Here is a 16,404-nt window from a genome sequence, read left to right as displayed (position 1 = left end):
TTGGATTTCCTAGAATTAATAATCATGACAGAGGAACACACTTTATGAATTCTGTAATTTCACAGTTACTAAATGCACTCGGGATTGAACAAAGACCAGGCGCTGCTTATATGTCACAAGTACAAGGTGCGGTTGAAAAATACAACCACACGCTAATAAAGGCAATATATCATTACGTTGTGGAAAAACCCTAAACTTGGTCAAAATATGTACAAATAGTTACATTTGCCTACAACACGTCTGTAAACATTTCAACAGGCTACACACCGCACTACCTCATGTTTGGTTACGAAGCTAACTTACCGTCTGATTGTATATATTTACAGGTTAATCCCGAAAAAATGGTGTTGGAAAATATAGAAATTTTAGAGCAAATACGCAAAGATATGCCGAAAATCATGAAAAAAGCCCAGGAAGCGCAAAAGAAATACTTTGACCGTGACAAAACTCATTTGGATTTAAACCCCGACGATGAAGTCTTGGTCCATTTCCCGAAAGACCACACAAAAAAAATATAGTAAATTTCAAACACCATTTAGAGGTCCTTTCGTTGTCAAGAAAAAAATTAACGAAGTGACATATGCAGTAGAAATTTACCACAGGGGAAGGTTAACAGAACAACCAATACATGTTGCTAGAATGAAATTATTCTATAAGAGAATATAAAACAAATATGAAGGGACTTGAGCAATAATAAAATATTCAAGAATAATATATACAATATTTCTCATGAACATCACTATGCACTCACTGCCTTGTAGTAAAATTTGAAGAGAGTGAAAAGTATATTCGCAATAATTTCATAACATATGAGGGTAAAAAAAAGCTACTACATAGTCACGCAAGAATCGCTTTAAAAATAGGTATTATACTCCAGGAGTTGAGAGACCGGTTAACTTGATTACGGTTTGAATGATTCATTATAACGTTATATAACCTTGAGAGTCACTGAAGTAAGTCTAACAGAAATAAAAATGTATATTAAAATCTCGATGTTGTGTCGGAAAACGATAGAGAATAAAGACATAAAAGTTTTAGAAAATTAAAACGCCTAACTTTGTATTTTAATGTGAGGTTTACTGTAATTTAGTGATTAAGTGATAGGATACACGTACCAAAGATATTGGTATACATAATCCCAATACACAGGACACTAACACAGCACACACGACACAACACGAGCAGAGCCTGTAACCCACGGTAACCGTACTTAGACTGGCTAGTAAGACTTGACCGTGACTCTGGTATGTCTCCCAGGCAGATAAGTTTTCTGCTAACTCAACTAACTTCCCACGCTATACTACACCGACTGTGTTGTGACTATGACAAGGGGGCATTGCCTTGTACCGGCGGTCTGGGTCGCCAAGGGCCCTGGTGGTTCAGACAGCTTAGTATGCAAGTAATGTTTCCCACGTACTCGTTTACTACAGTAACAAAGCGTACTCTAACTTGACACAACGTACATGTACATATTATACTTACCTGAGGGATACGTGTATACATAGCCTAGTAATAAAGAATATAAAATATGATAAAGTGTACTACATATATCATATTTATTTAAGTTAGTAGATATAGTTAGTAAGTTAGTAGCAGTGTTAACATAATATACCCTACAAGGACTCAATTTTCCTGGGATGCATCTCAAAGAAAGAGACATAAATGTTCTATATTATATAATCCTAGGATAAACAAATACTTCAATATATGACATGTAAATGACTTATATAACATGTTTAATTATTACATAGCTAATCTAACATTGAAGGAAAGTAACATATATTTAACATAGTATGTATTAGCACAGCAATATTGCTCATTAACAAACTATACAGCCTTGATTAGGCAACATATATTATGATCATAATAATGACTATGGACAATAAGCACAAAGAAGGGATATTACATATTCCTCAGAAACAAAGGTGCGTAGTATCGTTTTGTAATATGATAAAATAACATAATTTCGAACCTTATTTAAGAACACTAGAGATTAAGATGCTTAGTAAAAACATTATTACATAGAGCTAGGGAAATACGACACACCATCGAGAGGTCATTAAAAGATTTCTGTAAATAAAAACCTTAGGCATAAATATGTATTAATTATAAAATATTAAACTAAAATGTATATGTAACCTGTAGATATTAAGTTTTAGAATTATGACACCAGAAAAACCAACCACAACCTGAGACACCAGTCTACAAGACACCAATCTACAAGACACCAGTCTACAGCACTCTAACCGATCCCGACCACCCACGAGAAAAATGAAGTCTTCACTGCACTTCCTTCTACTACTCACAGCACTTGCCATGCCTCTTTCGACCACCTTTGCCAGCACATCAACCCACAACACAGGAGAACCCAATAAGCCTCTAGTACAAATCTTCACAGGAGCGTACTTAACTCCAATGCCTCAGACACTACCTTATATCAGTTCCATCCTTATTACATAAAAAATTCCTTTCAACACACAGCAAAATTTACCTAAAAACGAACCCTCTTTAAATTTCTGCCCTAAAAACCTCAACAACTCCCAAACCTATTTCAAGATACAGAACAACCTTTCCACATTACAAACCCTCATACATCAACAAATGGTAGCAGAACACCTCCCATTCATCCAAAGACAGCAACCAGATAGAAACAGAAGATCGCTCACGTTCGTCGGAGATTTCTTCGAATGGTGTTGTGACATTGCGACATAACACCAAATACATGACTTGGCAGACAACAAGGAAGATGTCTACACAGCATTCTCAACACAACAACACTACCTACTCTCCGAGCTACCTACGCATTCACCTGCTTTGTTCACAATCTACAAAGACAACACCACTTCCAGCTAAAGCACGACGACAAAAACATAGTAAACAACACGGAACTCATTTTGTACATTTTATTAGCCTGGACTTCTATAATAACACTACTTCTTTTTATAGCCCTCTACTTCATCCACATTAACAACATCAAAATAAAATTTCTGAAGCCTACAGTACATGAACGTGACTACCCAATGGATAACCCTAATAAAACAATAAGTACGATTCGTAGGTAGAATCGTCATTAAGCCAGGGGAATGTAAGACATACGTAATTATTAGTAATATAAAATTCATAGAATCAATGTACAGATAGTTGCTGGAAAGGAAGTCTTGTATTACAATTCGATACAAACATCCTCCGGATGTAACTGGATACGCACATCCGCCCAGACGCCGATGGTGAACAAACAGGAAATGCTTGCTTAAGCAGCGGAAATGCTTATTTGTAAAAAATTGTGCGACGATGTAAGGGGCAGCCATGCTAATATGAAAAATTGGTACTCACCAATTATGATGGAGAGATTTGGCAGAGGCGTGGTCAATGAGCTGGTGGGAGAAGAACATCAAAACTGAAGAACAAGGAGGAGAGGTGGAAGTCGAGGCCTGGAATTCTAAAAGTGAAGTTCGGGAGTGTTGGTGTTGGTGTGCGGAAAAATATCTCTAGGCGTAATAAGTGTGATGTGAAATAAAATGTAAGTAATTTTAAGAACTTAGTATATTTTAGGGTTCATTAATCATTTTCAATTCCATATCTATTTAAATGTTCACAATTTCGAAAATGTAAATTTATGTAAATGTTTAGCTATTTTAAAGAAAGTGTCTCATGTTAGCCCATGAACTCATTATTATTGCAACACTACAAAATTACTAGTAAATGTTATAATGAATTAAATTTAAAATAAATTGTAATGAATAATTTAATATCAAACATGTTTTCAAAGTATTAAGGTATTAAGGTTTGTGCTTAATATGTCGATTGACGCAATCAATTAATCAATTTAATGAAATGTTGTCACAAATAAATGTGTTGGTTCATTTGAGGGTATTTGTACTGCCAATCTAACCTATTATTAAATCCTCTCACAGCAACCATTGCTCAAAATATGTCACAACCTTAATCTTAAACTAAACCAAACTAAAAACCTTACACCAGCTTAGTTTCAGATAGCATTCATGATATTTTTCTTAAAATATTTTCATACCTTGATAGATCATTACTCCAATACAACAGTTTCTTATGCATAAAATATATGTAGGGGTAATTGTTAATTGTTTGATGGATAATATAAAGTAACTACTTTTCTAGTCTCAGACATTTGTCCGAAACACTTTAGAAGTATCTACAGCATAACATGTAATGCTTTTAAAGTAATATTGCAGGCTCTACTGCAAAGTCTCTCAAAGTTCCTAATCCATTACAATGGTGCTAACCCTTAAGTGCAAAACCCATATATTTAGAAATTTCAAATTTAGAAATATTATATATATACATATGATTAATATTTCCTGTATAATAAAAAATTGCACTTTATACGTGTCTCAAATAAGTTTATAACCACACTTAACTAATAAAGTATTTAAAAAATGGCGGCCGCATGATTTTGTGAAAAATTTTTATTTAGGCTACTACTGACCATGGTTAAAATCTAATTTTTAAAAACTTTTATCAAATTTCACTTAGTTTTTATGATTAAAAATAGTTATATTTTAGTTAAGATATAGATTGTAGTTTCAGAAACGTATCTATATCTCTAGTATTGTGTTTTTAGAGCAAAGCAAATTCTCTTTAGAATTGTTCAGCGACTATTTTAAGTAGCAGTCATTAGGTATGTCTTAAAAGTTCTAAAGGTGTGGTACATATCTTGTACTCAAAAGTGCTGCTTTGTGAGTAGACATAAAGATATTACAAGTATTTGTATTAAATAAGGCAGTTTTAGTAATTTATGAAAAAGAGTGGTTATATTATAGATATTACGTAATACGATTTTAAGATTCTCAGGTCATGTGAAGTTTTTCTTATGTATTGATACCGTATAACATTGCCATATACAACGTTTTAAGAAGTTAAACGAAACTATTTTTAAATCATTGTATTTAATATGTCCTGAAATTCATTCATACAGCTTTTAGTTCCAATATACTACCGTACGTATTTATCTGAAGTATAATAGTTGTAAAAGATATTTTATGTTTGTAAAAATAACTTAAATGATCTAAACTTGTCAACTGTTATATACACACATTGTTGCTAGGTTATAGCTTTATGTAATGTAAGCATAATATACTTAATAATACCAAAATATGTATACCATAGTTTATATCTGTAATCAAATCAATAAGAATGTGTAACATATAATGATAATGATGCTAATGTTAACGAAGAGGATGTATTTATTCCTTCTAAAGATAGACTTGCTTTATTCGTGTTACTCAAACTCTGTCACCAAATTCGTTTCAAAATCGTAGACAAAATACGTTTATATTAATATATAAAGTAACCAGCTGATGATAAGAGGCAATAATAAAGTGGAATTCCTTTTGATATCAGTACAATATGCTAACCAATGGGCCAACCCAGCAGACATTCAACTGTACAAGTACACAACCAAATATCCAGTACAATAATCACGCTTTAATAGAATGAATGAAATAGAAGTAATAACCGAAATCCATAGTATATAAATATTAAACATTTATTTTCTAGCCATTCTTTAAAGAAATTAGTTTTGAATTTTTATTTATAATATGATATGAACAGAACAGCACTATTTCATGTTCATATCGTTTGAAAAACTCTAAAAGAATTATTTACATAAGTTACAATCATTACCAAAATGTAAATTTTTGTAACCAGACTCCATTAATCTTTTACAAGTTTCAAAAATGGTTTGTAGTAAAACGAGCAATGACTCTGTCAGTATGAAACCTACAGCAGAATAAAGAAGTTACACCAGACCGGAAGTACCCGGTGGGTTGCCGGAAGTGAGATGAAACCACAGCAAATCCGGTCATACCGTATTGAACCACACCACAAAACCACGAACATTATTAATTACCGCAGATATTTTATATATTGTAAAGCGTATTAAACTTATGAACCTTATTATTTTATTATTCAAAACTTTAAAAAGATGCTCATACTAATGTTTCAACGACATTTCAGTTTAAATGTTCACATTTCTTATTATTTATAAAATGTAATGACAATGGCAAATGATCTAGTAAATGTTAACTTTACGGTTGATAAATAGCAGAAGTGAAAGTTTATTTTGTCAATAGGAGCTTTAATTCAAGTGTATTTTCAAAAACTATGTAGCTTATGTAGTTGCAGCAAATAAAAATAAATATATATCCAACAAAACAGATCATATAAGTCTTTTACAAAATAAGGAAATGAAAAGAAAAAAATCTTTGTGTGTGTGTGTGCGCGCGCGTGTGTGTTCAAGTTCAAGTTCAAGTTCAAGTTCAAAATGACTTTATTCAGGAAAAAATACAGTACAAAAATACTGTGTGTGTGTGTGTGTGTGTGTGTGTGTGTGTGTGTGTGTGTGTGTGTGTGTGTGTGTGTGTGTGTGTGTGTGTGTGTGTGTGTGTGTGTGTGTGTGTGTGTGTGTGTGTGTGTGTGTGTGTGTGTGTGTGTGTGTGTGTGTGTGTGTGTGTGTGTGTGTGTGTGTGTGTGTGTGTGTGTGTGTGTGTGTGTGTGTGTGTGAGGGTATCAGTATCAGAGGAATTATGTTGTGTTAGACTAGTAGTTTATAATTAGGCGTGAAACAATTAAATATATTCTATTACTAAAAATCTTCAAATGTATTTTTACCCAGAATCCCAAGGACCAATAATTAGTACTGTTCTTGCTTTAATATATTTTAATAGTTCATTGGAATTTTGTTTTAATGGAAAAATTAGTGTTATTGATCAAACATAATGGTTTGTACTCCATACGAATCCCCAATTCACTTGATAAATTATTTAATCAAGATCATTTATTGTTAGGACAGCTTTACCTTACTAAAAACTTTGTAACTGTAGTAGTGATAAATAATGTTTTTACACAGTTAAAAGGGTGATTAACTTTATAGGTGAAATGATTATAACTACCAGTCTGGTGCTCCACTTTACACTATAGACAGGCTACATTGTGGTAGTTGTGTCGTGTGCGGAGGGCGGTGATAGGCGAGGATGCCATTCAACCCCTGCAGGCGCAATGAAAGACTTCATCATCGTGTTTTAATAATACATAACCTCTTGTGTACTCAGATGGCTTACTTTTCATCAATCTGCATGCCTCTTATTAACCTCGCAATTTTCGAAGCAATTGATAGCAAAAGACATTATTGTTTCCGATAAGTTTTATGAAATGTATATAAAAATGTTTATTAAAAAGAAGATTACTGTATCGATTTAAACTGTCTTACTTATTCACCAGGAAATGTTCAAAGCAATTAAACTTGAGATATATTTTTGTCTTCAATAAATTGCATAAACTATTGTTCTTATTATTTATTAAAAAGAGAATACTATACGCATTAAAAATATAGGTATGCAACGTAACATCATACAATTTTAACCGTAGTCGTTATTATCATGTATATTGTAACACATTGTAACATAACTTACCCACATTATGTAAGTTGTATAACTCGTAAATTTCATCCTTACAACATAATCATAAAGTAGATATATTTTCATTTAAAACCAATTTAGGAAATTATTTAATTTATTTTTATTTTTTAAATTACCGCAATAACAGTTTTAGATTATTTCATGGCGAATAGTTTAAAGGAATTATAATCAATATACAAGTAACATTCCAACATATTTCTGCATAAGAATTCAATAGACATCTCTTTATAGAAAATTGAAAATATATAAAATGTACAAAATGTAGTCTTACCGTTCAAGTAAGATTCCCTCGTTTTAAGTTTGGAATTAAACTGTTAAATTCCTATAAATATAACTCGATCAACATTGGAGTGATGAAATATTTAAAAATATAGGTAACCCAAAGTGTTTGATCGGGGGAAAAAAAGAAATATTACTAAATGATTTTTACGATTATTATAATTGTCACGTTTAATTAGATGAATGTAATATTAAAATTGGAAGTTAAAAAATCGGAACTATCAATTAGGATCAAAATTTCTCATATAATACCTATTAATAATGACGTTGTCATGGCAAACTATTGTTTAATTCCAAGTACCCTTTGATCCCATTATGGATTTCTAAAGCAAGAGTTTTGAGAAATAACTCCATAACCATTGAGGGGTCAACTGTAAAGCAGAGTAAATCAGATCGGGATTATTGAGAATTTCCCAGGAGGGTAACAACCAAGATTAGGTCCACTGTAGTAGTACCAATAGGATAAACTAGCCAGATTATCCCGAGGGACAATATTGCTGGCTGGATGTTAACCTGTAGCTATAGGGTAATTTTACTGTGGTTAGTTTCCGAGCGATCAGCTGAATAATTAAAATTAGAAGAAAATTAACTTTTGAGTGAAAATGACTATGCATGGGATTTTCCGGATTGAAATGCCTGAAAATAGGTGTTCCACTCAGGTTTTAAATTTTTATTCGGTAAATCAAATTGTTAAAATTACTATTTCTGGTATGTATATTTTAGAATAAAATAATAATATTTAAATATAATTTAAAAAGATTTTCTTTTTATTTCACGTTTCAAACAAATGCTTACACAACTGTCAGATATTATTAATGAAGATAAATAATTAAATACTTCCATACTCGTATATTATTCTTATTGCATTATATATAAGAAATAGATGACATGGACTGGGTTTTAATGCCAAATATTAAAACTTGGTCACAGTTATACTCGTAGATTGTGGACTTGAAGACGGTATAGCTTCAATATACTGACGAAGATAACGGTTCTATAACTGTCTTACCCAGCCATTTCGTATTGTATTGAAGCCACTAGTTGCCCTCTATCACGAAAAGTTAAACTTTAAAATTAACTGATGGATAAAATATGTCTCTTTTACTCCAAATCACTTTTATTTAGATTACGTGGAACAATATTTTTTAATACGATGGCCGTTATGAATATCAAAGCAAAGCAAATTTTATGCTCTGTTTGTTTGAATATTGGTATTAAATGTTCAATATGGTTTACCAGGTTTTTTCAGTACCTTTCTTTACTTATAGAACAAGACATTTTAAATTAGCTTCTTGTTTAACTATAAAATTGTATTGATATTTTTGTAAATCATAGAAGTGAAATTGTTAACAATCCCCAATGATCGTTTTACTGCTTTGCCATATATAAATATAAACTGGACATTTATATATAAGATAGTGATACTGTATTGAATTACAATATTTTCCAAAACGTTAGATGCTTAATGCAAAAACATAAAACATGAACATCTCAGAATGGGCAGAAAATACATCTTTTACAAATGGTTGATTTGTATAGAGGTAAAACTCACATGTTTGCTTAAATAGCTCACTACTACCACAGCACACTGTGGTCACAAATATTGTTTAGAAAATGGAACAGGCTTATCAATCAACGAAGAAATAAATCTCCAGTTTAATGTTATGTTGTCTTCACTTGAATCCATATTAGAATATCAGGAGAGTAACTTGTTTTTCCATCTGGATCTCTTTCAGGTCTTCCTTCTGATCGGTTAATTTTCAAAGCCCGTAAAATATTTACAACATGGGTAGTGAAATTTGCTAGAGTAAAATAAGTATTTACAATGAAAAACAACTTTTAATATACTATCAATACTATCAAGTATAAGCAATGTAAGTATGTTACTAACATATACTTTAATTTACAATGATATTAAGTATTGCTTTTTATTTATATCTATATTACCAAAATCTCATAAGTAACGTTATCAGAAGCAAAACATCTTTTATGAATGAAAATCTGGAAAGCCTGCATTCAATCCATCAAGTGACAGAAGACTCGATACCACAATATTTTCAGATGAAGCCGCAATCATAAAGTATTGGAATATTCTTTCGTCTCAAATTTGCATCTATTATGGAATATGAATAAATAGAAGTTTTATCCCCTTGGTTTCAGTTAAAATCAATACAAATCTGCATTATGATAATTCCAGAAAAATCTTTTCATATAAAGACAAATCATTACCCTGATTCTAATTTTCTTTGTTCTCTTGGTACAATAAGCTTATAAATTGCACTTATTCCTATAAGAACTTTAGTGCTGATTCCGTAGTGACAGGATATTCAGGACGGGTAAGGTTAAGGATAGTGGCCGCCTCCTTTCGAGATCCATGAGGAAGAATTGGGCATTGATCTCAAAATCATGTCCCCCGGAAGTAGGTGAAGCCAGCTCTGAACCAGCCTCGCCAGTGAAAGCAGTTAGGGCGTGTCACACCCTTGTTGAGACTAGCAGAACCTCTGATACACTTAGGGAACGAGGCCCACCAACTCTAACAGTCCTCTCCCGCAGTATACTAGACCTTTATTCCGAATACATTGGATGCATCTACGGAATATCATTATAGCTGTATGTCTCTCGCTTTATTTCGTCTTACATGTTTTGAATGGAAAATTACATTATTATTTCACAGTCCAACGAGTATTTAGTTATGACAAAAGTAATGACGTAGATCCAAATGTTATATTAAATTTAAGTTAACAAATGTATTATATCACACTAAAAGTTATTGTGTCGGAATGTCAAATACAATCTGATATCTCTCACCAGGAGTACGTTCCAGGATTACTCTATGATTATCCCTCAAATCACTATGCTCTTTAATAAACCTTCACATAAACAGGTATCCCTTGACGTCTTCATGTCTATTTTTGTTGAACCTATTGATAAATATAATGTTAAACACATTACACACGAATTTTCATTTGAAGTACACAATGTAAAATACCTGAAAACCTAAATTTTCCAACGAATATTCCAAAAGAAATTTCTCCTAAAAGAATAACATAGTTTTCTTGGTAGGATATTCTTGATTATAAATTCACAGTGGGAAAAAATATACAATATTCATATATATATATATATATATATATATATCGTTTGAAAAGCATATATATATATATATATATATATATATATATATATATATATATGCTTTTCAAACGATCATCATATTTATTTCTTTCAAAAAGGCATTTAAAACATTTAAACATTAATAGCAAGGCATACATGGATTTATTCCTAGTTGGCCTTTCTTCCACGGCACGGGAAATTTTGGAGGAGCAATATCTTGACCCTTTATGCTACCCAGAGTCTTGGATATTACATAGCGCTCTTTTTATTTTTATTAACACTAAACCTGTAGTTTTGCATGTGATTTTCAAAATTGAAAGCCGTATTATTCATAGTGAAAGAATTTAATAAGTAATATAATGGGGTCGTATACGATTTTTACAGAGATATATGGTACTAATAAATTTATATTAATTTCAAGTTTTGCGCGTTTAGGATGATGTATTTCTGATTTCAATCAATTAAACTCTAATGCCACAGTTTAATTTGCCTGCCCTAATACTAATACGAACAAAAAATGCACACATATTAATATGTCGGGAATATACTTTTATCAAAAAGGATTAACAGGAAAATAAGAATAAGAATAAGAAATATTTTATTCCAAACTTTGTACAAATTTACAGTAAATGAAATGGAGGAAATACTAGCCATCTGAACAAGTAGCGATGGCTAGTGCAAAGAAAACTTAACTAAGAGTTTTACACTGACAGTCAGTCTACATAGCTATCTTCTTGTGTACCTGGTCGACACCACAGCACTCGCAATCTATGCTTGCTATTGCTAAAATAACTCTTTATACAAAAATAATATATACTTTAAAAACATAATAAACGTAAAATTAATTAAAGTATTACACCACAGAATTGTTTCATCTAAGTGAAAAAAAGATTTTTACATACAAATTAAAGTGTGGAAAATAACTCAATCTAATGATACCTGTTTCTATCTATTCTATATCTATATCTATTCTACCTGTTTTTAATTGCAGCTTACGATAAAATCGTAAATAAATAACTTATGTCATCTTTAGTCAGTAACCATTTTCTAACTTTAGCCAAATTGTTTGCAGTTTTTATTGTTTATTTTAACGAAATTTGGCAATTGATTGTAAGTTTTGGGGCCCAAAAACTCTTTTTAAAAATCGATTTTTTTACTTTAGGATGAGTGTAGAGCCCGCGAGCCACACTTCTAGTATTTTTATAGGCTCTGTCGATGCCATAATTTCCACTTCTATTAAAAAATATTTTTAAAAACTTTGTAGACAAATAAATGACTTAAGGGAAGAATCTTAAAGTGGTTGTATAATGGAGGAGCAGAGGCACGTTTTGGTTGGAAGGTAATTATACGCACAAAATAATTTTGCGTTACTATTAATGGATTAATGGACACTTTGTCTGTCCCTCCCCAGTTTTCAATTCCATAGTTTAGTCTTGACTCTATAAGTGAAAAATAAAGGGTCCGCATAAGATTTAAATTTACAATATTTCTTAAAAAATAAAATTTCCTTATGTTTTTCCTGAGTTTTATCTGTAATTGTGAAGTATGAGTTTTCCATGAAAGTTTATCGTCTATGTAAACACCAAGATATTTTAATTGATTAACTTGCTCAATTTTAACACAATCGCAAGGTTGGATGCACTCATTAACGACGTGAAAATGTAAATCCGTATCGAAAGAAAACCCTCTAAGGTCTAAATTCACAATTTTGGTCTTGGAAACGTTAATTACCATTTTATTATTATTGCACCAATTTCGAAGTGATTTGAGATCCTCAGTTATTTGTGTCCAAATGGGAGCCCAATGTTTATTTGTGTATGAAGTGAGACGTCGTCAGCAAAAGCACTGATTTTTCCGTCCATTGGGATATTTAATAGGCTGTTTATAAACACTAAGAATAAAGAGGCAGAGAGCACGGACCCCTGAGGTACGCTTTTTGTTATTATTTTTGGTGGACTTAAATTTTACTGAATACGTACTTGCTGTGAGCGGCCAAATAGGTAGCTTCTGAACCACATCAAGGGAATGCCTCTTATCCCAGCTATTTCTAATTTTCTAAGTAAAATTTCGTGATCGACAAGGTCGAAGGCTTTAGAGAAGTCTATAAACATCCCCGATGTTTTTTCGCTATTGTTAAAACCCTTGTATACGCCTTCAGTAAAATCCACTATTGCCAACTCGGTGTTTTTTCCCTTTAGTAAAGCCAAATTGTTTTGTACTGAAAAAATTTTGTTTATTTAAAAATTCTAGGAGCCTTACTTTCATTGCTCTCTCAAACACCTTCGATAGCACAGAAAGCAAAGCAATCGGTCTATAGTTGTGTAGGAGGTCCCGCTTAGAATTCTTAAAGATCGGTACAACAATACTTTGTTTTAATTTGTTTGGGAATTCCCCTGTTAAGAAGCTAATATTAATTAAATGTACCAATACATGACAAATTTCTGGAGCGATTTCCTTTAACAGCTGAACCGAGAGAGAGTCACTGCCCACTGATTTCTTATTCTTGAGAGATTTGATTATTTTAAGAATTTCTTGTTCACATACGGGGTATAAGAACAGGCTGTTTATTTGGTAGACGCAACCAGATGCATCCACTCCACCAGTGTGGGGCACCAGTGATAAGGGAGCGTTTATGAAGTATTCATTGAACATGTTTGCCAATTGTTGTGGATCCTCTACATTGTTGCCGTCACTGTCTTGAACACACGTTATCAGCTGCTTATCTGTCTTATCAGTTAGGCTGTTAATCAACTTCCACTGCTGAGCACTGTTACCTTTACACACATCAAATAAACTTGAATAATATTTGTCTTTAGCCTTAGTAATATCTAAATTGAGTTTATTTACAAAATTACTGAAATATGTTTTGAACCCTAAGTCGTATGGCCTTTTTATTTTTATTTTACTTAATTTGTTTATTCTTTCAATTTTATTCAAAAGGTACTCATTAATCCAAGGGCTTTTGTATTTTGCTTTTTGATATTTATATCTAATTACTTTAGTCTCCTTACTACATGACAAGGCCTCTTGGATTGCATTATAAAACGCTGTTACTGCAATGTTTACATTCAACTCAGTTAAAACATTATTCCAGTTATAATCATTTAAAAAATTCTTTAACTTTTCAAAATCGACTTTTTCGCAAGTTACAGTAGAATTACTATGTTCAGCAATCGATTAACATTATTTTCATTTTTAATCAACAAAGCTATTAAATTATGATCAGTAATTTCGGACTTAAAGTTTCCTGATACAAATTTGTTTAGATTTTTATGTCTGATAAAAATATGGTCTATGCAGGAGGAAGATTATGGCGATATTCTAGTATGATTGTTAATAAAGGAAGAAAATCCATTATTGTACATTAAGGAAAGATATACTTCTGCCTCTGCATTGTTTACTTTTATGCAAATATTAGCATCACCCAGATAAATTACATTTGTTGAAAGTTGGTTTAATATAGGTTCTAGTTCTTGAATGAAGTTATGTGCAGTATGACTTTGTAGTCTGTAAATGCAAAATATATTAAAAATATATTTTTTTATTTTAAGCTCTAGAATTAAAATATCGGCGGAGGTCATTTTTATGCATTTGTCTCTGGTTCTAAATGTATCACGAACGAATGCTATAATACCGCCACTGCGGTATGTTTGGTTACAGTTCGCAAAACTAGAATATCCCGGTATATTGTACAAGTAAATTTCTTCTTCGAAAATCCAGATTTCTGATAAAACTATTAAATCTATTTCGTGGTCTAATTTCGCTAAACTGGCTAGTAATATGTCAAAATTTTGTCTCAAACTTCTAATATTTATATGGATGCAGCTAAATGTAATTTCAGTGGAGGGAAAAAAATCCTTGCTTAGATATTCAAAATTCAAAATATTATTTTCTGGGTCCATATGCTAAACTAATATACATGGCTGATTGTTATATGATACAGTTATATACAAACTATGTACATCTCTGTACTCACATGTCTAGTGTTAGAGTTTTACCAGTGATCTTCAATACTCTATCGCCGCTGTCCTTCCGTGCGAAGATCTTCCCGTCCTTGGTCCAGACGAACTTGTAGCCGCGGTCCCTTGCAGCCTCCTTGGTCTTGGAGAGGAGTTGCTTGTTTGCTGGTGAAAGGTGCTCATTGATGAACACCTTCTCCTTCGGCATCCTCGGGTTGATCTTGTCAGCTGTCAGGGGTCGCGTCGCCTTGAAGCCGTTGATCCACGTCTCCTTGTCTCGTCGGGACTTGAACTTGACGACGATGGGGGCAGCTCGCTTCTTGTTGTAGCTGGGGACTCTATGCGCCGCCTCGACACTCTCCTCCTTCAGCTCCACGTTGATGGCCTTGGAAATATCACACAGCAGACTCTCCAAATTTTCATTCTGGGACACAGGAACTCCGCTAATTTCAATGTTAGAGATCCGCGAATACTGTTCCATGTCTCTCATTCTCATCTATAGGTCCTCCACGGCCGTGCGCAACTTGGTGTTTTCTTCACGCAGTAGTCGGGCTTCCTCCTTTGCACTTTTCATTTCTTCCGTTATTTTATTCATTAATTCAGAGGCAATGTCCATTTTCCCTGAGAAAAATTCTAAGGAGAATTTGAAGTCTTAAAACTCTTTGCTGTAGATTTGAAGCTCACTAAAAACTTCGTTCTTGAAAGAGTTCATGGTTGAGATAAGAAAGTTTTTAGTTATTACAGTTGATGACGATTGTTTACTAGTTACGGACTCCTTTTCAAGTCTGCATACATCGCACATCCTCGAGTTTGGAACGGGTCTTGCTTGGAACACAGTTAATATGTATCACTGCACTACACTTCCCAACACACTTTATACAACTCTTCTCATCGTCACACACCAAATTGCAAATGCTGCAGTTAGCCTACATAATTAGGCGAAAATGAACGAATTCGCTGTAACGTCCAGTACAAGCAGGTTAAGCTAACCTGTACACAGCACGTGCTACACTTAACCTTGAGTCAGAGCGCAGAGCGATAACGACCGGCCAGTTCGAGTGACTTCTTAAAAATTACAAATATTTAAGAATGTATGTAATTTAATGAAAAAACCCGTGCTACAGGAAAGCAACATATGCCACTTGCAGCTAAAATTACATATACAGGGTTAAGTTAAATACATAATACTGTGCGATTAGTTATTTTAGCAGAGAACGAATATTGATCACTAAAAACTAAAATGTTATTCATCCCAGAATGAGTTTGTTGTAGGTTTGGTTGAGCGTTAGCGGAACCTATCACTCGTAGGGCTAGGAATTAAAAATCACTCATTCCGCCAACTTCTCTCTGTTTGGCCATCTGACATTTAGAAAATTATATGACAAATGACTTGACATTTTACATAAATCTTAATTTCTACATTGCTAACATCGAGTTTGATGGTGGTGCGTGTCACTCCATGGGATTTGACTGATTGTCAGCGGAAATGTTTACATTAGTCTTATGAATAAAGATGGCGGAAACCAGAGAACAACAATATAAATAAATTTGTAAAAAACTAGTATAAGCATATGACATCAATCCACGAGTAATTGTTGTAA

The 16,404-nt window shown here is 32.8% G+C and overlaps 1 protein-coding gene across 1 annotated transcript; it reads right to left on the bottom strand.

Annotated features, from left to right (window-relative positions):
- Positions 1–13,388: 13,388 nt before the first annotated feature.
- Positions 13,389–15,293, bottom strand: LOC124371800 (the record flags this gene model as incomplete). The annotated part of the gene is made up of 2 exons (XM_046830153.1): positions 14,843–15,293; positions 13,389–13,618 (listed from the first exon to the last, which is right to left on the bottom strand). Coding segments are annotated over exons 1-2 (681 nt in total), but the record flags the coding sequence as incomplete, so codon positions are not given.
- Between the last annotated feature and the right edge of the window lie 1,111 nt (positions 15,294–16,404).

This window comes from Homalodisca vitripennis, unplaced genomic scaffold (genome assembly GCF_021130785.1).
Source record: "Homalodisca vitripennis isolate AUS2020 unplaced genomic scaffold, UT_GWSS_2.1 ScUCBcl_2006;HRSCAF=6329, whole genome shotgun sequence".
NCBI classification, from domain to species: domain Eukaryota; kingdom Metazoa; phylum Arthropoda; class Insecta; order Hemiptera; family Cicadellidae; genus Homalodisca; species Homalodisca vitripennis.
This window is presented reverse-complemented; position numbering and strand designations above follow the sequence as displayed.